This window comes from Gavia stellata, chromosome 3 (genome assembly GCF_030936135.1).
Source record: "Gavia stellata isolate bGavSte3 chromosome 3, bGavSte3.hap2, whole genome shotgun sequence".
In the NCBI taxonomy this organism is placed as follows: domain Eukaryota; kingdom Metazoa; phylum Chordata; class Aves; order Gaviiformes; family Gaviidae; genus Gavia; species Gavia stellata.
Genome location: NC_082596.1, coordinates 22503213 through 22527836, shown reverse-complemented (window position 1 = coordinate 22527836; position 24624 = coordinate 22503213). Strand labels below are relative to the sequence as shown.

At 33.8% G+C, this 24624-nt stretch overlaps 1 protein-coding gene across 40 annotated transcripts in view; it reads left to right on the top strand.

The window, feature by feature from the left end:
- The window catches only part of RIMS2 (regulating synaptic membrane exocytosis 2), a 488690-nt gene that overhangs the window by 322623 nt on the left and 141443 nt on the right, over positions 1-24624 (top strand). For 25 of the 40 annotated variants that reach the window (XM_059815848.1, XM_059815828.1, XM_059815854.1 and 22 more), the window contains one exon: positions 1646-1762. In XM_059815848.1, coding sequence (XP_059671831.1) covers positions 1646-1762 — 117 coding nt within the window. Of the gene's footprint in view, positions 1-1645; positions 1763-12313; positions 12380-12971; positions 13080-16760; positions 16827-19690; positions 19754-24122; positions 24198-24624 lie in introns of all 40 variants that reach the window. The other 15 variants (XM_059815837.1, XM_059815827.1, XM_059815832.1 and 12 more) reach the window with 3 other exon arrangements.

The following is a 24624-nucleotide window of genomic DNA, read 5'->3' as shown; positions in this document are numbered from 1 at the left end:
TCTTTGGGAAGTTTTGCAAAGAAATGACACCTTTGAGAAAGCTTAAATATTTAAGTCAAAGGAAGAAATGGGTAAAATATGATAATGCTATAGACAGAAAAAAAAACGAAGGATTTTTTTTTTAATCTGAACAAAAAGAGACCCTGAGGAAAAGGGTCAGACAGAAACTAGAATTCAGAAAGGAAGAGTGAGAATTAGTTGTTGGGAAAAGTAAAAAAGTTAACGAAGAACAGCAGAGGAGCCCTTTCAATGTCTGTTTTAGAGTACAAATGTACATGAAAGAGTCCAAATGGCAGGGTAAAGGCTATACTGAATTTTCTGTCACTTTGGTATAAATAAGGGGGCTAAAACACGTACAGAGAAGAAGTTGCAGGAAAGAGTTGCAGAGTAAAAGGTAGAAGAATTATACTCACTTTTAATATGGAAAATATGAAGTTTACTAGCCAGAGTAAGCTTTATATTTGGCTTCACGAAAGCCAGAGTGGAGAAATGAAGTAGAGCTGAAGGCAAAAGTTTGTGTAGTGCAACATCTTCATAGCACTTATATGCAGAAATAAACAACAGCATGGCAGCAGCAGTGAAGGATACACATACAGGTTAACACTAATCAGGGACTGGCAAATGACAAAGGATAAGGATGACAGTACCAAAAGGGTAGACAAAGTGACAAGGAAGGACACAGGAACTGAATGGTTTAAAAATGAAAAAAAAAAAAAGAGTCACATATTAGGGAAGACTGCAGAAAAGGACAGGAGGCAGAAGAATTTATTGGTCAAAAATTTGAATTTGTGTGGAGGGAAGCATGCAAACTCTTATTTTCAAATCTGCACAAAACAATTATGTTTTAATTATCCAAAATTATTACAGTTAACTGATGTCTTTCTGTCTTCCTATTCTTGTGGATTTGTTTTACAGAGCAGGAAAAGTGAAGTTAGTGTGTATCAGTAGGTGTTAATGGTTAAACTGGGTAAAGCAATCTATGGGCAAAGCTTTGGTCTCAAATAGTACAAAACTGTAAAGGTGATTGGTGCTCTTTAATGAAGCCTGCACTATGTGTACCACTTATACCTAATTAAACAGTTCTTTTTCAGATTCTATTCTAGTGAGATTACAGAATAAGCTTAGCAGTGCAAAACAAGCATCTGTTGTTTAATTCAGATGACAATGGTTTTCAGCAGGCTGCACTCTGCTGTAACAGCCAAGAGTCCTCATTGGGTCTTGCTACAGTTTACATCTTTATAGCATAGCCAAACTCAAGAGCTCATGGAATATTCTTTACAGTGTATGTTTCAGCTAGAAAGGAAATTTTCCTTGAAGGTACTAGTCTGGAAAGAGTAATGAAATTTTCTCTAAAATTAACCTTTTTAATTTAAAAAAAAATCTTATCCTCTCATTTCCAGAACAAACAAACATTGAAACAAAAGAAAAAAACCCTATCCCTAGCATGGATTTAGCACCTTTTTCTGTAGGAGAAAATTTTTTTATCATGAGATCTGAAATTATGTGAGAGTAAAAGTATACAAAAGATAGGTCAGCTAACACATCTCATTACCACCATGTTTGCTAATAATTGTCTGTACAAACCAGTGAGAGGATGTGGTCCAGGCTCACCCAGAACTCAGAATCTGATGTCTTTTATCCTTAGTCGGAATGTGGATCAGGGACCACGAGGGACTCGATCTACTCCTGTGCATTACAATACCCTGAACCGAATGGACAGACACCGTGTTATAGATGACCACTACTCCCCGGACAGAGAGAGGTAAATATCTGACTGGAATTAGAAACAGCTGTAGCCTACACTCAGCAACGTGAATTACTTCAGCATGGTAGCTCACTAAAGTAAATAGCAAAATTACTTACCTAATCCCACAGATGAACATTTCTGGACTCATTTATCCACTGGATACATGACATACATTAAAAAATACACAGTGTACACAAGCCTGACAAAACTGTCAAGTTAGTGTATCTTTGCTGAGAGGGAATCTGAAAAAGTTATGAGAAATTGTACAATATAAAAGACAAAGAGCTTAGTTGTCCTTTTTTATAAAAATATTTTTATGTACTGTATTAATAAATTCTTTAAGTGCGAATATCTTTAAAAAAATCTAACAGTAGATTTGGTCATTTTTGCTGCTGAATAAAGAGGCATAAAAATGGATAATTTCAGCTCAATATTAATGTAATGCTCCCATTGGATACAGTGCAATTCACAGACATAACAAAAGTGTATTCTAGCACTGTGTTTGTCTTTTCTCAACTTCATGAACCATTTTCGTAGAAGAAAAAATACAAACAAAAAGGTTATGGCAATGTGTGTTAAAATGAAATTGCATCTTTGTGTTTAGAGGCACATCTTACCATGACTAATGTTTTGCCTAATGGAACTTCCCAAAGAGTGAGCAAAGCTGTAGCAATCTCTATGAATTTTAATGATGTAAAAAAGAATTTCAGGCAATACTTGGCTAATGTAGTTAAAAAAGCATTTTTTACCTTTAATTTTGAAAATCTTCCAGCTTCTTATACACCAAGCTGAAAACCTGCACATTATAATCGGAGAGGCATGATTGCTAGATATTGTCCCATTTCATAATCCCATATAGCAAGGACTAACACAGATATATTTTGTAATCTTACTGAGTGCTATGTGACTAGTATTTGAAGTTAATACTTTTACAGATGATTATTACAGGTTGTTCCTCAAGTGACATCGAAGCACATAATTGGTGTTGCTAACTGTAATACAAATAATTTAAGAAATCAGTGGCTTTTTGTTAGCAAAATTGAACAGAAAATGTGAATATGTCTTAAAAGAACATTGATGTGATGGTCAATGATTGTAAGGAATGTAAGACAAAATTATTCAGGAAAAGATATTATAATTAATTGTTCCTAATTAGGTAAGTTAGAAAAAAGAGTACCAAAAGAAAAAAATAAAAGCATATCTATTCAAGTGATTTGTAATTGAATTTGACCAAAAAAAGTCACATGGGCAAAAAAATTAAGATATTGAAAAGCAATCAAGTATTTATCATCCAGAATGTTAACTGTATTCATTGCAAGTATAATAGATCATAGGTGAACCTCTTTTTTGCATTAAACTATTTAATAATTCTATTTCAGTTATAGAAAAGAAGAATGCTGATTAGTTGGCTCATGAGGCTATCTGATTTTCATACAGAAGGCAATAACTTAAGGATTCTGAGCTGTTTCCTTAAAAGAAAAGAACAGAATGTTTTGGGGATAATATTACGTAGATTTTTAGACCAGTCATCCTTGAAATAGGATCTAAACTTGTCCTTAGAGCCTCTGTATGCCTTATGGAATGCTCCTGGGTTTGTTCATTGTGTGAGTTTGCTTGCTGCCTCCCAGATAAATACATAGCAGTGAAAGGTGGGTTGAAGTACAGCACCGCAATCTTTCCTCATCAATTCAATCAAATAATCCCTACTGGACTGGCTTGGCTTAGAGAGAGAGAATTGGTTTTTTAGAATACGTCAGAAAAACAACGTCAGAAAGTTGTTAGTGATGAGATTATTGAATTTTCACATGACCATTCTAGATGAATAGGTATTTGCTTGTTAGGTCTGCTCTGATTCTCTGAACTCAGGTTTATATGTTGTCAGTATTTTCCAAAACACACACACAAGTTCTCCTGTTTGTACATGGTGAGTGGTTGCCTGTGTAATCAGATTGTTGACTAGTTATGCCTCTATTGCAACATACAGTCTCTGAAGCATGTTGTTTTTAGGCAACACTCAAGAGAAGAGAAAAAGACTATTCGCAAACATTTATCATGTTTTGTATTCACTGTAAGTTCGACAGTGATTTTATGAATGGAAAGATTATTAGATTCAAATTTTGTTAGTGAATATTTGTGATACTGGCTGTATTACATAATAAAAAACAATGGTGTGTACACACGTCCCTAAAGTAACTCTTTAATGGTATTGATTCTGAAAACTGCTGAAACTGCAGGCAGTTTGGAGAAGTGGAAAAACTAAACCTTTGTATAGGTTTATAATCTCTCTGCTTGTCATCCTTATTTTGTTCCACACTTACCTCTGAAAAAAAAAGGTATATAGCACTAAGGAGTTGAAACCACATACAAAAATGTCTAATGACCTCCAATCTAATGGCAATGTAAACATTCCTTCAAAACTGTGAAGTGAAAATCATATTATTTAAAAAAGCTGAAAGGCATAATTTTTTTAATTTAATTTCAAACACCAAGCCTTTAAATATGTCAAATGTTGCTATCAAATTGTATACTGATTTTTATTGGCAGGGTAAAGTCACAATTAAAATTTGGATCTCTTGCTATATTATGAAAAATGTCAGAATTGAACTGTGTATATTGGTAACTCAAATGGAGAAATCAAGTTAATTTGTTTCCTATATATTTAATATAGATGCACTAGTTAATTTTTGTCAAAATGCAAGGAGTTTTTTTGCAAGTACCCACACTCTTTTATGAAATAGTCTAAATTTGTAATGGAAAGAAATATGAATGCTTATGGCCTAATACAGCCCCAAGTGCCATAAGATCTTTTATCTGTAACAGGATAACCTTGTAAACTTCAGTTTGACATGTTTTAATAAACTCTGTAAAGCAGACTTTTACCTCACTTCAGAAGCTGAAACTAATTCAGCTGTAGGGAAAATGCTGGAAACAGCCAGATTTGACCTCAGAGTTTTATATTTAGGCTATCAATGTAATTAGTGACTTAGAGGAACAATGTGAGAATCTTAGCATAGTTCCAAAACCAAGACATCAGGCAAAACTATATCTGTGTGTTACTTTCTGAAAGATCTATCGGCAGTTAACAACAAACACCAAGACAGAGTAAGGAAATTGTACTCAGGCCTGCAGCTCTAACCAGCTTAGATACTATTTAGCAACTATTAATCTCATTATATTCTTTATCCTAGATGTGCTCTCCCTGAAGCATGAAATTGCTAATGGTGAATTTAGCATAGATATAGTAGGCTGGAGCATTCAGAGAATGCCTAACTCAAATAGTCTTGCAGTGGAAATGTGTGAGAAAACTCCTAAAGTATAAATGTTTTTCTACTAGGGACTTACAAGAAAACAAGAGAGAAAAAGCAAGTTAAATTTTGGGTCTGCTATCCGTTCATCAGGACTATTGCACAGTTTCCATTTTAAAGAACAAAAGTTATTATCTGCTATGTTAAAGTAATGGGGTAGTCATAGACATGATTATTTAAAGAAATATTCTCCATTATCTTTAAATCACTTCATAGATGATATCTTGATATGCTGGGACTAGCATGACTATCACGCCACTGTTACTGAGAGATGATTTCATTAGCATGTTTAAATACAGGCTTTCTGTTGAACACTTTTTTTGTTTCATGCTGTTGAAAGTTTTCTTTTAAACATGCCTTAAAGTAAATGCCAAAATACATGCCAAAAATTCTGATTGCTATAATCAAACCAGTGAAGACCAAAATAATTCACTACCATCAGTCTGCTGTGTGTTAGATAAGATGCCATTTAATTAGCTACTTCCATTATTTAACACAAAAGTAAATGTGGCCAAGAGGAATATAAATTCTACATTTCTAAAACTCATCTTACACTGGCAGTTGCTTTATCTATAATTGGCAGGCTCCTAATCCAACATTGTTAACAGCTAGGTGCCAGATTAGGTCAAACTAGGAAAAGCGTCTCTTGAGACATTGCACCATAGTGAAAACCAGAAAACTTAACAGATTTTTTTTTTCCATATTCTTTATTAAATACACAGCTGAATAATATGTAATTAAGTAGCCAGTTATTATTTAGTTCGTATTTGACAGTACAATTATTTAAGTATATATTACAGATACAAAGATGTTTTAGTGTATAAGGGTACCTGAGGCTTTATGTGGAAATTCTGGGATATGTTCAATTTTTAGTTGTATATGTCATATGGGTATGTACCCATTAGTGGGTATGCAATGTCATTGTTTCTTTGCTTTTTCAAATACCCGGTAAAGTAAAAGAAATGCATTGCTGAAAATTTGCTTATAGCTATGTTATAAAATGTATGCATCAACTTAAATCTCAGTAATTGCAGTGTTTCTTTTTTTTCTCCTTTCAAAATCTTATTATGTGCATTAATAGTATATTGCACTTCCTAATTATTTTGTATATCTACGCCTACAATTGCAAGTAAAAAATGTAATAGAGATTGTACCAGTAGGGGTTCCTATAAGTAAAACTGTCCTACACTTTGCATTAACAGATTCTGTTTTCAGTTACTTATAACGTTGCCAAATACAGTTTCCTATCCCAGGGCTCTCAGTCATGACCCTTAATGGATTTAACTGCTGAAGGGACTGCAATCTGAGCACATTGCCATGTTTTAGCCTTGCAGTATAAATGGCAGAAAGGAGTTTTCTCTTTAGTTGCTGTTATTTACAGTGGGCAGATTACTTCACAGTGAAATCACTGTTAAATTGCACAATTATCTGCACCACCCACCTGGTGCCTCCATGTGTCTGCTGAAGGATGGTACCCTCCAACAGAAGGATGGAGTAGGAAGGTGGCAAGAAAAGTGCGGTCTTGCAAATGTAGCTACATCTGTAAGGACTCATGATTTAGAACTTTTGAGCCCAGTTACAAACAAACAACAACAAAAAGTCATAGGTACATTCCTCAGAATAAAATGCACATATAAAATGCCTATGTTAAAATAATGCAGTTCTGATAAAAGACCCTTGGAGCAGAGATTTAAAATACATTATGGGGAGCACTGTGATAATGTCATACTGATTTTCTTGTTGAAAGTCTTCTTGATTGAATATGTGTCAGCTCACAAATTCTCTCATGATAATTGCTATTGTTTCACAGCTAAAGTCTTCAAACTTTCATTTGCAATCAGTTGGAATATTTCTAGGATTTCATCTATCCCAGGAGATAAGCAGGAATTTCTATACAATTGATGTGACAAAAACATCCATATCATTATCTGTGGAAAAACTGATAATGTTTATATGTAGAGAAAATTAATTCTCCTTTAAAAAACCTAAACTATTAAATAAAACTATTCTGCTAATCTTTTCTATGGAATGTAGCAGGGGAAGTTATATAACTAATGTTTTATTCTTGAATGGCATTAGCCATTTTCTAAATGTTGAGAGCTTGACTTCACATTTTATTTATGTAGTTTTTAGTGTGATTTCCACAGAGCACATTCACTCCTTCTTTGTTCAGATGAGAATCTAAACTGTTAGAACTGTATCACTGGCCTCACTTATTTGGAAAAAGTAACTAGTTGTAGTAGTTGCTTACCATAGTTGGAATGAGTAAGCTGTTAATCGGAAGTATAGCACACCTTTTCCCTCAAGCCGCATCATTTTATTAGTTCCAGTCTCCTCTTCCCTTGAGGATTTCTGCGCTCAGTCTTGCAGTCCTAACTTGATCCCAGGCACAGTTTTTTACTTCATTCCTTCCCACAGTACTTACTCTAAATTTCGTGTGGCAGCCCTCTCTCTTTTCCCTTCTACCACTTTCAATGACTCTTTTTCCCCTAAATTTCTGACTAATCGACCCAAAGAACCACCTATTTCTTACTCTGCAGTCTGATTAAGCTAATTGCTATTTTTTCACATTGCTAGTTTTTCAGAAAATTGTAACTTGAAAAGTTTGGGAGTATTTGGTTAAAGGCAAATTCATACCAGTAAAAAATTATATTTATTTTTTAGCAATCTTAATAATTTCGTACTTGTCATACATTTAATTTGCTATTTCAATTGAAAAAGTATAAAAGAGTGTTACTAAAAATGGAGGATAGTAGTGTTGCCAATGATACAATGTATTACTTAAATTACAACCAGATAATACATTGGAAAAAGCTGACTATCAGAATATATAAACAGTAATAGGATGACAGAAGTTTCTTGTGTCAGCTGAGTTCGATTCATGCAGGCTCTAACAGTGGAACAGAAAGTCTTGATTTGCATTCAGATTTATTTATGGGTATTCCAATAAGCACAAGATTGTCAGGATGTAATAGTACTCCAGTACTTCATCCTTTTCACAGAAATACTTTGGAGTCAGCTTCCCACTCTAATAGGGAAACTAGAATGTTAATCAAATTGTGGGACCTGGTCACAGAGAATGAAAATTGAAAGGAATAGATGATCTTCTAATGCCTTGTCTTTACTATTGAATAAAATATCCCAAGCAGTAAAGACCAGGTTAAATTCCCCTTGCACAGTAAGAAGAACAGAAAGGTATGCCATGGATGGTTCAAGTGAGGCAGTCTGTGTATGTGTGTGTGTTTTCAAGTGTGCTTCTGAGACTGTTCTGGGATGTCAAGCCTGTTCCTGGATACTAAGCACTTCCAGTTAGGCAATCTAATATGTCACTGAATCACCAATCTCTGTTTTGTTACCCTCATGGTTCACTGAATTTTTATGAAGGTGTAAGGAAATGGACAAATATGTGAGTGATAGCAGAAAATTTTAAGTCATCGTTTTCTGTGCATTTCAAAAAAGGAAAGTTATGTTTGCCTCTATGTCTGGAATCTTCTTGTCAAAATAGTGGAAATCTATTTTCACCTGATGCAGGGTTGTGTGGTGGGATGTGTGTGTGTACATTAATGATAATATTGCAAAACCTCAGTATTTTAATATAAGTGAATTGAGTTGCTGCTGCAAATTTTCTGTCTTTACTATCTGTAACAAAATATGTAACGTTCCAGAAATCTGTGAGGATGTAGACTAATATTTTCATTTTGCCATACCATCATTTGATATACTTCCACCATCAACTACTATAATGCAGCAAGTAAGGAACATGTGGTAAAAGGCTATAAGTCTAAATGAAGTTTGCCAAAAAATTTATCTTGGAGTTCTTTTGTCTTTTTTAAAATCTGCTATATCTAAACCTTGTCCATATCTCCATGGTTTTCCGAGCATTCCCATCTACATGTGCGTATGAGATCGTGATTTTCATGAACAGCACAAAAGATATGTTTATTTTAGATGCAGATCTGGAACATTTCTGGAGTTCTTTTGCACTTAGGCAATGCAAAGCTTAATGATTTTAATACATTATGATACATTTACATTATGATTTGAAGTGTTTTAGACTGGCTATTAGCCAAATGAAAGTTGCGTATGTTTCAGTTTTGGACAGCGAGAATTAGGTATGTCATAGGCATTTTTGGTGTTGTGTTGTTAACATATTTATAAAAAGATAAAGAATTTATTTTAAGCTAAATATGTGAAGTATTAATAATAAAGAAACAAATAGTGGAATATTGACCAGATGCTCAGAAGATAGATGACATTTTAGCCTTTTGCTCTGCATGTTGAAATACATAAAGCACAGAAAAATATCCTGCCTCCTAATGTGCATACTATCATATTTTGACCTAGGTGATGTCAATCATTGTTCCGTAGAGATATGGCATGCACCTTTCCTTTAATTTTTTACTAACCATGCATATTTTATGTAAAATATTGCTGTACTTCAACAGAAACCATTTCCAGACAGAAACACACGTGCTTACATGAATAATATCTCTATAATTATCCTTGTTATACAGTTAACATTGTTATAAAGTTAGAGATATTATGAAAATGCACAAACATCATTAGGTTATATATTCTTGATTTATGATGATTGCCTTGTACTCTAGTAAGTCACTGTGTTAATTCATGTATAGACTGATTTTTCTTAATGAATTCAGAAATAATCTTCTCATTTTTTATGTTGCACTTGTAAGAACATTTTATAGTGAGTTGTTATGTATTATGAGTTAGGTAGCATGGATAACACGGGTTCTAAAGAATAGGGGAAAGTATGAATAGCCAGTAATGCCAGAGGATCAGGTCAAATACAAGCTAAAGCTTACCTCACTTCTCTAGATGATAGACAAGCAGAGTTCTGGGTGATGACGAAGCATATTTCAAAGTTGCTAAAAGTTATTACATATCAAATGGTGTAAGTGGTTGTATCTAAATGCCAGCTTACTCTGATTCTGAATTCCTGAGTTGAAAAAAAAAAAAAGAAAAAGGTTGAACTGCCTTCCATACATTCACAAGTAAAACTCTTATAACTTGATAAGATCACTAGAGCTCTGAGTTTCTAGAAGTATTAGGACAAAACTTGATACCAGAGGTTGGACACTTAAAATAGTTTAGTGGGGATTTGAAAAGTAGTTATGACTCAAATCCTAAGCAGAACATTAACTGATACAAGTGAATAACATACAAGTAGGTGAAGGGAACAGTTTGGGGTGTTCCTTCTTATGGCCAGTAAGTTAAGCTAGTTGCAAATAGCAATTGCATTCCCATGAAATTCATGTTCTGCAACACATGTTCAGCTTGAAGTCCTAGGTTTGTTTAAAGCTTTGCTCTTTAAAAACTGGTTGAATATATTCTGTTTATTAAAGTCTTAGATTTTTGAAATACTATCAAGAGAACTTGTCAACCATTCACTGGAGAGATAAAAGGGGAAGTGAAAATGAATTATGAACACTAAAATGTCATCTACCAGCTGGAAACACTTAATTGCTTATTAATACTAATGTAATATTTGCAAGAGTTTTGCAGTGTTAATTCCAGGGTTGCATCTAAATTATTTGAGAGGGTATTCATGTGGATATAGCCTGGGAATGTAACCACATAGTGGTTAGAATAAGCTGGTATGCAGTTGTTTGCCATCATCACACATATCATAGCTGCTGTGGGGTAGACTCCTACACTACTATTTGATTGTTCTTCCTGTGTGTGTGCCTATATTCTAAAGGAAATTTTAAGAACATGATGGAATTATTTTTAATGCTTCTTGGCAGCATGCTGACTGCCAGGCTGTTATGGGTAGACTGCTTTTGGTACTCAGGTCTGTGCATTAGTTTAAGAATCCTAATAATTTTTGCACCCTGCAGTGTAGCTCTATGATTGTTTTCTTAATTGTTAGTCCTTCTTAGGATCTCATCTTCAAATTTGCAGAGTACTGTGACAAACTGGGCCCTGCTGAATTTTGTACAGCTCCTCATTCTTGTAACAAATTGCAAAATTTAAATTGCGTAATTAGAGACTTAAGTTAGAAGCTTTTTATAGTGGTGACTATGCTTTTGCATTTATTTGACAAGAAGTGTGCACAAAGATCTCTTGTACTATATATAATTAATCTAATAAAAGGAATATTTACATGTAGCTGATGATGATACATTTTAGCCACATGCAAAAGAGGCAAAGATAATAAGTGTCGGTAATATAGCTACCTGTAACAATGTGTTTGATTACTAGAAAATCATAGAATCATAGAATCATTTAGTCCAACTGCTAACCAGTTAATCATTAATTATAAGCAAATTAAGATATGCAAAATGAAAGTGGAGGATAAACATGAAGTTTTCCATGTTTCTTGTGAAATCAGTTTACACTTCCAATGTGGACTTTTGTGATTAGACATTCCTTTAAAATACCTCAACTTCAGAGGAGCTGTAGACCAGGGACTCCTTTGCATTGTAATAATTCTTTGTAAATTGGAAGGAAAAAACTATTTTCAAAAGCATTTTTCCTGAACTGTGTGTATATATTTATACTAAAAGAGAAATAACATTCTTCTGTTTTTGATAATTGGAAAATATCTAGTGCTGTAACAAATATATTTAAAATATATAAATTTTGACATATTTTAAAAATACAATCAAAATATTAATATCTTGTTTTTATTATTTTGAGTGCATGCTTTTTTTTTTTGGCATATTCTGTTACAGATGCTATATGTCTTCATTAATTATTTGAATAATAACAAGGCTTTCATCTAAGTTCATCTTTTATCACAATAAGATAAATATTAGGAAAACTTATACTCAGAAATGGGAAAGCTCTGGAACTAGCTATATGGGGATAGATTTCCCAATGGTGGTAGCCTTTAAGACAGACTAGGTAAACCTCTGCCAAAGATATTACTCATGCTGAAGTTATCACTGCCTTCAAGCAAGGGAACAGGCAATCTGACTTCTTGAGATTGCTTTCAGACAGAGATTTATACATTTTTTGCTCCTAACTGAAATAATGTAGAAAATCCCAAATTTTAGCTATCCGCTTGATCCATAGTCTCCTGCTGGCTTCTCAGAATAAATGTGTGAATCACCTAGACAATTTTACCTTTAGAACTGTATGTCAGATTTCTAATTTTGTTAATAATTTCTGTGCTCTATACAATGCATTTGTAGCTCCTGTATGCTCAGATTTTCATGTCTTCTGTTGTGTGATGTGTTTCATTCCTTCTCCATCTTATTGTCTCGTATTTCTATTTTTCTTTCTGCCATCTACTCAGTCATTATGTTACTTTACCTCGTTCCCGGTACACCCAGTCCACAGATCACCATTACAGAGATGCCAGGTATATGTTTTCCTCTGTGTGACACTGTGTGGATAATGCATGTACTTCTATGTACCTACACATCCACTTCTGGTTTTATTAGTCTGCATATAGTGGTAGAAAACTTAGAAGTGTTGAGTTAATATCAGCATTAGCTTTCCTAATACAGTGTGTAGACAAACACTGGATAATTCTTCATATGTTTCACGTTTAAAACATTTTTTCACTGCCAATAGTCTATAATTGGTGGGCCATGAAGATGATGCTATATTTACATCATTCTAATGTATTTTAAAAAGCCAATAAAGGAAATTATTTAAAAAAACAAATACCTGCTAATACTGTGATTTTCATATACAGAATGTCATACATGTATGGCTGTGTTAAAGGTTACAATAGATAAAACTGGAGTGTGATATCTTTCTCGTAGTCTCAGCTGCAGGCCAATATACCTTAATTTTTAAAAGTAGTTTTGAAAAATGCACCCAAGTTCCAGCTGAGTTTTGTTCCAGTGTTTTGTTCTGTCGCTGACATTGCTTGCTTTTCATGTTGTTTTGTCCTCATTTCATCTTTGTGTTGCTTTTCATTGCGTTCACCCTTTATGTTTTGGCAGCCAGGATCACACAATGTACCCTCTATTTTGTGAAGATGCAATCAGATTACTTCGCTCCCGTAAGATGTGCCGTACCTATTCTGAGGGTGCTTACTATGATCTTGAGAGGTATAATTGATGTGGAGCATATCGTTAGCTCTGCCACTTATACTTTGACAGTACTGTGTTTGGTTTCCAAACTGGGAATGTAGTCTATGTTTTAAGTGATAAACACATACAGTGAAGATGTTTTATAATACTCTGTGAATGTGTATGCATCTAAAACTGACTACTCAGGACTATGGGTAAATCCCAAGAGAAGCTGAATAGCTTTATAGAAGTCAGTTTCATAAATTAGGTTATATGGATATTATATGTAAGTGTCTTTGTATAACCCTTATTTTTGCTGGAATTTTCCAAAGTGCTTGTAGTACTTATTATTCTCTTTAAAATAATGAGGAAAAGCATATCTACTTCAAAGCACACAGAAACAGAGTCTTTCTGAAATCTCATACTTTGCTTAACAGAAAAATAAAGTGAAAAGTAAATATATAAGCTTATATTGTAGATATTTGTATAGTGCTTATTCTGTAATTTATGCATTCACAATACCTGTGTGTGATTACAGAACATCAGAGTTCCTATTTATATATAAAATATAGGGCAGAGAGTTTGAGCCCGTAATAATTTCTATGAAATAATTATACTTGAAATACAGTAGCTTTTAAGAGATGTAATAAGACATGCTAGTGAAGTACTGTGATTACGGTATTTTCAGAAATATTGCAAAACAGGAAGAAGTCTACATGGTTGTGTGTGAATAGAAATAAGGATATAAATCTGATAAACTGTGAGCCAATAAAAAGGAATTGGTGTCTTCGTATCTCAAATAGCAGATATAATGGTTGATATGGCTATTGCTTTACAAGAGGGGCCATCTAAAATTTTCCATAGCAAGAACTAAAGAACTCTTGATAGATTAACTTTAAGGCTGCCCTCTGGATATGAGATCCTCTGAGAAGTTCATTAAGGTTTGCTCTGGATTCAGATCATATATAAACATATTTTTAGTAAGTGTAAAACTACTTTTGGATGCAGAAACAAAATAGAATCTGAAACTTTTATAGTATCATAGAAGGTTTCCTTCCAAAGAAATATTGCTTTTTAAAAATTCTCCAAAGCTATAGTATAATAGACATTATAACCTTTAGAACTCAGTTAAACATTTGTTTTGAAATGATGCTGTTTTACATGAAACCTAATACAAAGAAAGTGTGTAAATATTTCAGTCTGCATTTAGAAACTTTAATAAGGAGAGGTTCTGAAAATATGTGATGAAATGTGCTCATACGTATGCTATTTCAATTGTTAATTTTTATATACTGTTTTTGCCTTAGTTATGTACTCACATTTGCATTAGTTTATCTGAACCTGTTTCAGATTGCTGGTTGTATCTGTGACTGTTCAGATATTGCTGAAAGTTGGAGCTATTATCAAATTGTCTTCGTTTGAGGATCTTGACTTGCAAATCTTAATCTTTGTTTCTACAGAAATCAATTTCTCAAAAATAAAGTAAAATCAATGAAAATAAAGATCAAAAGTGACAGTGCTGCATAACAGTGAAAAAGCTGGGATTTAAGCAGTGGGATGGAGTAAATCTTTTCCAGGGCTTTATCAAAGAGAAAGCTATTACAGCTAATTCCTCCTGGGGTCAGAAAGGAAAATCCTACATGAAGTGGAATATCTCTAGCTCACTGTTAGAACAGTATCTTGAGATTTCTTGGGCCTAGGAAGTGATCCTGGATTCTCTGGTCCTCTTGAATCCAGGCTGCCTGTGGGTAACATTAGTATTCAAGTTACTTGAGTCACCTTACCAGATATGAACTACTCTGAGTACCTCATAGCCACTATAATTTTTCCTAGTTTTTCATCCTTTTTGTCTTCCCATATTCTGATAGCAGTTCTCTGGGTATTTAAGAATGACTTAAAGCATAATCTTTATCCAGTTCCTCCTTATCCATTGAAAAACATTAATTAATTTCCTCTTCGGTATTTTATTCATTGGACATATATGAAAAATTACTTTTTAAACAGTATTTGCTCATTTATCTTTATACTTTTCCCCAGTTTAATGCTTCCTGTAAATTACATTATTTTTGTAGGTCAAGGTGTTAGTCCTGTCTTCTTAGTTCCATCTGCTTAATCAATGTCATGTTGATATCAAGTAACCACCTCTCTTCCTGTCTTTTACTTTCACTTTATTAAGCATGTGAAATAACTTTCCAGTTTCCACTATTCATCACAATAGCAAACATTGTTCTGCACAGTCCAGCATTCAGGGAAGAGTCTCTTGTCTGGGACAGAGAGTTTTGCATCTTATGTCACTGTGATTCCACCAGTGCGGGTGTCCTGCAGGCAAACAAGTAATACAGATACATTAGTGAAAGTAACTTGCCACCTTTGTTATTCATGTCTCCTTTGCTGCTTATCTTGTAGTCGTTCACAGCCAGCCCATTAACTCTCTTCTAGCAGTCTTTTTTTTCCCCACAGAGTGGCTACTTGGTTCTCTTTCATCTTTTCTCTGCTGAAGTTTGTTTCAGTTACTGTTTACCAGGTTTGATAGTCTTTAGTTCATTAGTTCTAGCACACATTTACATTATCAAAAACCTTAATTTCTGAGTTCATTCTTAGGCTATGGCACTCATCATTTTGTCTTCATGATAGTTCCCCCCTTTTGAAGAAGTCCAACTGTTTCCCCCCTCTAAAGAAATGGAGGTGGCATTGACAAGATGCTTATTCCAGCATATGCCTAAGGAAGAGAACAGGCACATGTGCAGCTTCAGTGACTTCAGTGCCCGTTGGACCTTGGGCTTTCTCAAGAACATCCTGCTGCTCAGTACACCACTCCAATTTTCCTTGACTATTTAATGAGATAGTCAGCATGTTGGCACTAGCTGGTATCAGTTCACACTGCTGCAGCTACTCAGATTGAACATATATAAGACATCACGGCTGGACACATAAAGCTTTACTTACACTTTTATTTATATCCCCCCAATTCACAATCCTATAGAGTTATGCAGGCTAGTTCATAATTTGACAGACACTCGTTTTAATTTGACTGACATGCACATGATCTCATTGACAGAATAATGTTCTCAAGATTTTTATCCCAATTGTTTTTAAAATTAAAATATTAGCAGTTCCTCCCAAATAAAAATCTGCTGAAAACCTCACTGTATGAAATTCTTTCTCAACTTACGTATCTCAGCTCAGCTTAGTCACTGAGAACACCACACCATGTGCTATTTTCATTTTTTTTGCTTAGCCTCTGAGGTTAATTTTTGGAAGTCAATAAAAGTTGGTTTGTGCCCATTTTGTGCATGATGTGAGGTTTATTTCAGGCAGAATTTCTGTTGCTTCACTTAAAGAAACAAAATTTTGCTTCCATTTTATTTTCTGACTTTCATTTTACCAGTCAGAAGTTTTCTAACATCCATATTCTATTTCTGGTGAAATTTCTCAGTTGCTCAAATACTATTTTCCTGTTAATGTAACTTTTCACTCCTATGAAACATGTGTGCATTGATAAGTGTTCTTAATTTGTTGTTAATTATTTCTGAATGTAATTTGAAAGTAGAAGTTTAAAATGACATATATATGAAAATATACATTCAGAATATACTGCTGAATTGTAGATAAATGTGCTCTGTGTTCATTGCTATCTTAATAATACAGTGAGGGAAAACATCATGAAAGAAGCACCCTTTAAAATGTCTGAAATGTCTGTGCTGTTTATTTCATATTCAGGAGGACTAGGCAGGAGAGAAGAGTGCCTAATTCATATTATGACGACTCAACCTATATTCATGAAAGGTATTTTAATTTATGTAGTAAAAATAGATAAAGTTGAGTAATACATTTTTTCTGAAGTGTAGTCTAAAATTTTTAATTGGCCTAGACTAACGATATTTAAATTTACAGTGCACTTTATGCAGTAATTCTCTAAATACAGAACAACTAATTTCCATGGTTTTAAGTACCTCATTTTCTTTCAGCCCTGCATTAACTTGACTTTGGATTTTTTTTTAAGCATAATACTTAACTTGAAAACTTTTTTATTCATTAGATGGGGGAGGAAAACTGAATAGTACAGAGGAGCTAGCTACAACTGAAGGTTTTTTCCCCACTTAACTGCAGCATATTTCTAATGGCTAACCTTTTCAGTCACTAGGAGTGATTATAGGATAATTTAGAATCCTCAATCTCGTTCTTTTAATAACCTGAGTCACTTAAGAAGGTCCTCAGCTTTTGACATGTTGCTGCCCATATTAACTTAAAAAAGGACTAAATGAATGCCTTCAAATTGATTTTGGGTGTTGGCTGTACTAGGACCAAAAGTACTGTTTTCTTTCTAAATTTTGGTATGCATATAGTGTATCGCAGTGAACATAATATAACTAAAATCTGATGTGTAGTCTGAAAACTTTTGGAGTATCTGTGGAAATAGTTATTTGACAACAGCATTTCATGTTTAAAAAGCTAAGAAAAATACAAAAAGAAAGAAATCTGAAGAAAGAAGCAAGTTGATGTTCGTCACCCTTTATACAATTAGATCTTTTCTATTTCTGTGTCCATTTTTAAGTCAGTGTCTGATTTTTGTCTACCGTATGGGAGCAGGTAATGCAGGGACTATTCTCTAACTAATAGCAAGAAATTTCAGTTGTATTTGATTGCGATGAATAAATACAGTCATATTTAACAAAAAATAAAGTGCACTGCAATTTTAAAACCATGCTTATGTATTTATGGTGTCTATAATACAGTACTTTTATGGAAGAATCTTACTTAAAATACTGGCTAACTGGAGAGACTGGCTCTCTTTTTTCATCCTTGTAAGGATACAGATGACGAGGGAGAGTGTAAAGATATACCTGTCATTCTCCAGCTGTATTCTAATTTAGATTGAACTAAATCCAAATCTAATCTAAAACTAAATTAGTTTAAACTAAAGTAACTTTCATCCAGTCATTGATCTGGCTACAAACCATGCAAAAAAAATGCCATTCCCCATACCATCCAATTTGATGTAGAAGAAACAAGAGCAGCTGAGTGACATTCATAGAATAGAATCATAGAATCGTTTAGGTTGGAAAAGATGCTTAAGATCATCAAGTCCAACCGTTAACCTAACACTGCTAAGTCCACCACTAAACCATGTCCCTAAGTGCCTCATCCACACACCTTTTAAATACCTCCAGGGATTGCAGCCCATTCCAATGCCTAACAAGCCTTTAATTGAAGAATTTTTTCCTAATATCCAATCTAAACCTCCCCTGGGGCAACTTGAGGCCATTTCCTCTTGTCCTGTCACTAGTCACTTGGGAGAAGAGACCAACACCCACCTCTCTGCAAGCCCCTTTCAAGTAATTGTAGAGAGCGATAAGGTCTCCCCTCAGCCTCCTCTGCCCCAGGCTAAACAACCCCAGCTCTCTCAGCTGCTCACATAACATATACTGCACTCCTTTCTGTCTTGCCTCAACATAATGACCAGGAGGTGTGGGGTTATTTATTTTGTAAACATATTGCAAACCCTCAGATTCTGAAATCAGAGAAGTTTGGAAAAAAATGTAGTCTGCAAAAAATACTGCTGTGGTTCCCAGGAAAAGATTCATGAAAACCCTTGGATAAGTGTATTCAAGCCATTGAAAAATTCATCCTGCAGACTTTGGCTAGGATTTTCAGTATAGACAAAGGAAGATTTATATCCAAGTTGATAATATGGTGGTCCTTCAATTTTTTCTGAAAATCCCTGCCTTGTTTCTTGCTCACTATCATGTGGAAATCATTGAATTGTGGGACTATTGCAGTTCCAAGGATTTACCCAAGCAGATCCTGAAAATACAGAACTCCAGAGATCCAGTTGAAACTCCTTTACCAAATGTTGGATAATTTGTATATACTTTTAATATACTGGAGTAATGGCACATAAACAGTTTATCCCCTGCTTTCTGAAATGAAAGCAGCTGGTTTGTCCCATTGTTCCTTTTCTCAATGGTTCTACTTAAGATAAAATATTTCTACATGTGTTTTGTGTTGTCTTCAACTGTTTTGCTGAAATGATGCTGCAAATGTTTAGGCAGCCCATGTTCAGTACGTGGAAAAATAATACAGGTATAAAATTTAATTAGTTTTCATTGTTTGATCTGAGTGAAGTGAGGTTTTTTTCTGCTGCTTAAATAACTATAAAAAACAACCACCCTATTAAATAGAAAAAATAATGAATTTGAAAAAGTTAGACATTTGACATTAAAAGCAGTATCTGAAACTATTTCTACTAGAATGTTATTTTTGTTAATGTTGTATCTCCACAATTACTTTTTTATTATTCCAGAAACTCAATAGCCATTGAAAACATGAAGACATTTGTGTAAGAAAAGATAAGGGATCAGTTAGGCTTTAGGGAACTGAAATTCATGGCTAAACTGCTGAAAAGAATAAAGGTGAAATATATTAAGAATTATATCAGGAAAAATTAAACATAATTTGCTAGGTTTTTAATTAAAAAAGATATGTTTTTCTTCATACCTGAGAGAAAATAGGAAATGTACAAAATGATTTGGAAACATTTGGAAAGCTTCCCATTTTATTGAGAAGTGGTCATGTCATATGAATTAGAGTGTTACTAATAATACATATGTTTCTTTATAACATTTCTTTATTTTAACTGCATTGTAAAGGTGGTACAATGGTGCAAGTTCATGGGCAGATCATGTAGTCAATGGTTCAGCTGAAAATTATGGGTAAGTAAAGAGTGTAGTGTTACAGATATAGCTAAAATGTAGTTCTAATCTTTATAGTAAGAGTTCATTTATAATTGTACCAAAGTTATTCCTAATAAGTATCTCTTTCTTGATCTCTTTCTTTCTTGACTCAGGACTAAGGCACATTTATGTGCTAGTCTTTTTTCCAAGATTAAGCTATTTTATTCAGTTACAAATACAAAAAGAACATTAATTATGTTTGAACTATTTTTAAAACATGTTCTCACTGTTCTGGGCTGCTTTAATGAAAAAGGGCTTTTTGACTGATAATACCTGCCTACATTCACAGTGTTGGGGAATGTATCTTTGAGACCTAATACTTTTTAGTTTTAGAAATAATCCCAGTTCTAACTGCCTACCCTATCTACCTGTGTGATTGATGCATAACCCATGCAAAGTGTTGTGTACATTACAATCTTCAGTTCTTCCCAGCTGCATTCGGCTCCTAATCAAGGGAGTGCACAGATTTTCCTTGCTATTAGTTCTTTGACTTTACTGCTTCTCCCTCATTTTCTTCTTGCTCTTGCAACATTTTTGTTATTTATTTTAACTTACCTCCTTTGTGAATGTGCACAGAGTTTGCTTCTTTCTGCTCTTCTGTATCTTTTACGTAGGAGCTGAACTATGCTGGTGGCATATTTTGGCTAGAACAAACAAATATATGGTGTGGGTCCAAAATGCTGGTAAATCCTGAAGTTCTTAAGTGAAACTCCCACAGAGTTACTGGGAACTTTTCCTTGATGAAGAATAAGAGTTATAAAACTGTATCTCAAAAATATTTGTTGTGAAATTATACAAAACAGTGCCATACATTGGTGTCTCAAATGCTGTAATTTTGTGCATACAAATACTTAATAACATGTAAATTGTGCATGAATATTGAATTAATTACTTATTAGTAAATTAATTACTGAGCATACTTCGAATTTTGTGTTTCTATTTATTCTTTTGTGGTGATACAAGTCAATATATCTCTCTGGGGAAATAGTTATGTACCTAAACCAGATCACTGTTATATTCAGTTGAATATAACAAACCACATAAAATTATAGTATATATTGAAAACAGAAAATATATATATGAAAGGGATTAGTCACAGTTCACCTGCAGTCCTAAGGCTATTTAAATAAAATTGTGATTCATATTTGTACTGTATATGTTGACTAAAACAGGAATTCTGTTTAAGGAATTCAGAGACTGAAAGAGAACATAAGTGACTTTGTCAACTTGAAAATAAAAAAGTCTGGTAAAAAAAAGAATTAATCCTTCAATATTTTAATGCAAGTTTCTCTCTTCTCTAGAGAGGAGAGATTTGTAAGTGTCTTTTGGCTCAACATTAGTGCAGCCACAGAGGCTTACTTGAGAACGTATTTCTTCCCTAGCTTTTTGAATCAGAGTGCCACTGTTTGCTGGCTCTTCAATTTTAAGTGTATGAAGTATACGCTAAATTTGTGCTTATGGCAAGGGCCGTGCTTATTAGTTCTTCCTGGGAAGGTGCACAAGCATACTGAAAATGGACAGCATTTGAAGAAGGCTGGAAAGTGTTTAGTGTAAACAAAAGCTTTTTTATTTGCTTTTGATAGTCACATAGTTCTAGTTTACTTCACTTGTCTTAGATTTAGTACTGTATAGATGCTAACATAGGTAAATATCAGGGGTTAAAAACAGATTTGTAACTTGAAAAAGAAACTTATTTGTTAGTACTCTCTGTCCCCATTTAAATTTAGCTCCAAAATCTGTGGAAAAAGAAATAAAAGATAAGAACATTTGCTGTGAACCAATATGACTTTTAGGTAGACCATAATGCATAGAACATACTTTAATAGAATGAAGACTACTGAAATGGATCAGATTCTGTTAAGATCAATGGATTTACAGAATTCCTTTAACAGAAACAGTACGCTATTTTGCTCATTTGTAATTTAAGAGCTTAAAAGATAATAAAGTCTTACATAACTGTTTATCTTGGAATGATCTGATTGAAATCCTGGCCTCATCAAGTGACAGAACTCTTGTTGACTTCAGTGAGGTCAGAATTACAGGTCTGTTGCCAAAAGTTAAGAAGACAGATAATCACATATTTGCAGTATTAAACCCTGTTTATGATAATTTACTAATTAAATGTCTGCCATATTATTGGTCTTTTAAAATGTTACTGGAAAAAAAGAGGACAACTAAATACAGTGTGCCATGTACAAATAAGGTTATATTTAAGATCTGAGGAAAAAATCCCACAAAAACCACCAAGAACCAAGTGCTTTTCAAATTTTGCATTTAGTACTGCACTGTCCAAAGGTATATTTAAGTACCTGCTTAATTTTAAGCCTTCAACTAATTCACTTGATCAGTCTATAGTCTAAGTGCTCTGCTGAACTCCCTTTGACCATTCAAACCCTACTAGGAAATGCTTCTCTCATCGTTTCTCTCTCAAGCTTCTCTATACATTGTTTTATATACCACTTACTCTTCAGTCATGAAATACATGTTCGTTAAAACCCTTGAATGTTCCTATCATTGCTCATACATTATGATACAACATTCAAGTTGAGTGGGTGAAATATTGTGTTCTGAAATGGGAAAAAATGTGTAATAAAGTTATAATATAAAGCTGAGTCATCTCATGAAGATAGAGATACGTGTTCCTGCAGTGTGATTCTTTAATATTTGTCAATTGAGGGTCTATGTTAAACATGATGAAAGTTGGAAGTAGTTGGCAAAATACAAGGTACTATAAAAGGCAATTGGCTGTATAAATGAAAATGTATGTTACAAGTACCAGAAACAATAATGTAAAAGCAAACACTTAACATATTACATTATAGCAAAAATCTGCCTAAGTGTCTCAGACTTTTCAATTAGTAGTGAAGGAATACCTCCAAATATTTCATATTGTAGGCACAGAATAAAAATATGAATAAATGTTAATATGATAAAGTTAGTGCAAGCTAAATAAATTGGTAAGACATAAGGCAACAGATATGTGGCTTGCATTCGTTCTGTGCAAGGAAATGGTAGCCTGCAAGGTTCATTTTTTTGAGAAATTACCTTTGAGTAAAATACTGGAAACTGATTCTTAAACTAGTTAATGTTAACTAGTTAAGTGAAATTAGTACTGTTATTAGCTCATTTGCTGTGTTTGCTTTCATTTGAATGCTGTTGCAAATAGTGTTAACTGGAAGTTAAGAAGACTTTCTCAATAGCATTCAACACTTCTTTTTGTTTAATGGTGAGGTTTTCTATAAAGAAGAAATTGCTTACATATTTTTATTATTTTACCTTCAAATGTATGAGTTGCTTTTCCATTCCTCCAAAATACACAAAATTAGTTTGGTCTGATTTTACAGATAAAGAGGATATGAAATATTTCAGCACATCATTTCAGTCTTAATTATTCCAGGATTGAGACTACTTATTGATTTTGTTGGTATTTGATTGTAATAGCTAGCATAAACATCTGACTGCATCCACAGAATCATAAACCCATTTGGGTTGGAAAGAACCTTGAAAAAACTATCCGGTCTAACTCCCTACTTAAAGCAAGGCTTTGTGATTCCTCAGTAAATCTATCGATGATAAAACATATTTTGGAGAGTAAATCTCTATAGATATAGCTGTATGTGCTTTCTTTAAGCATTTTTATAATTGTGTTAGCATGATTAGATATGTCTACAACAGAATCACCAAAGTGACTGCAATGCCTTGTACAGATACCTAAGCAAGCTGTAAGCAACTGAGTTTCTGTAGCTGTAGCAATCTGTGCATAGCAGCGTGGAGCACAATGTGCTTGGAATTGCAGCTGAGTTCTCTGCTTTGTCTGCTTAGCTGAGTCAGCTAGTAGAAAAGTAGTTCAGATACTGGCATGTTACTGTTTAGTCATGCCTGTGACTGTCATGTAGATATAACTGTAGTTATCACATGCGGCACAGTGTAATGTGCGTGTGAATAGATCATATGAGTGTGTGCATGTATGTGTATAGGTATATATATACTACATATATATATATAAGGACAGAATATTACTGCAGCAAAAATATCTTGCTTTGCTTCCTATTCTTGTTTATTTTTCAAGAGTACCTAAAAGCTTTACGTTTCTGGCTTTTAAAACCTATAGCAGCACATAATTTTATATTAAGTTTCTTTATAGGTATAGATGAGTGATTTAGTGAGCTATCGAGTCACCAGTTTATCTAGATATTTGTCAGTATACTGCTCCTTCCCATTTTCCCGTTTTCCATTGCAATACTTACGACTCAAATTTAAGTTTCCTTGGTACTAGAAATCTCAGTTGTTTGTAGACGTGCTTATCTATGTTATGCTAACAGAGGATCTTGTGTCTGTGACTAAACAGCAAAGTTCCTATAGCTAGTAGAAGAATAACATGTCCAAGGATTGAAATCCAGCAGCCATCCACAGATACTGACAGGTATTACCATTGTATATTAGCTGGAATTTGAAATCATTATAATTAGAAAATGTACCACTGTATTTTTCTTGTTCTGTGCTCAGTGTTACTAGATGCAAAAAGATGTGCTAGGAGCTGAATTGTAGTGTACTGTAATCCTACAGCAATTCTATTTTTATTTCTTCAGTTTTTTGTTACAATAACAACCTAATACTAAAATTGCGATTGGCATGATCTCATAGCTTGCTTTTTTAGTCTTGCACACAGTAGAAGAATTTAACATGGGCTTTCAAATAAACTGCTTTCAGTTATTTTGGGGAAAAAATAACTTATATTTGTGTTGTAAGCTGTTATGATTGCTTACTGTTGAAAAATATTCATGCTTTATAAGGTTTTCTCTATACTTAAGTTTAGATCAATGAATGTATTCATTTGTTGAAAAATCTCC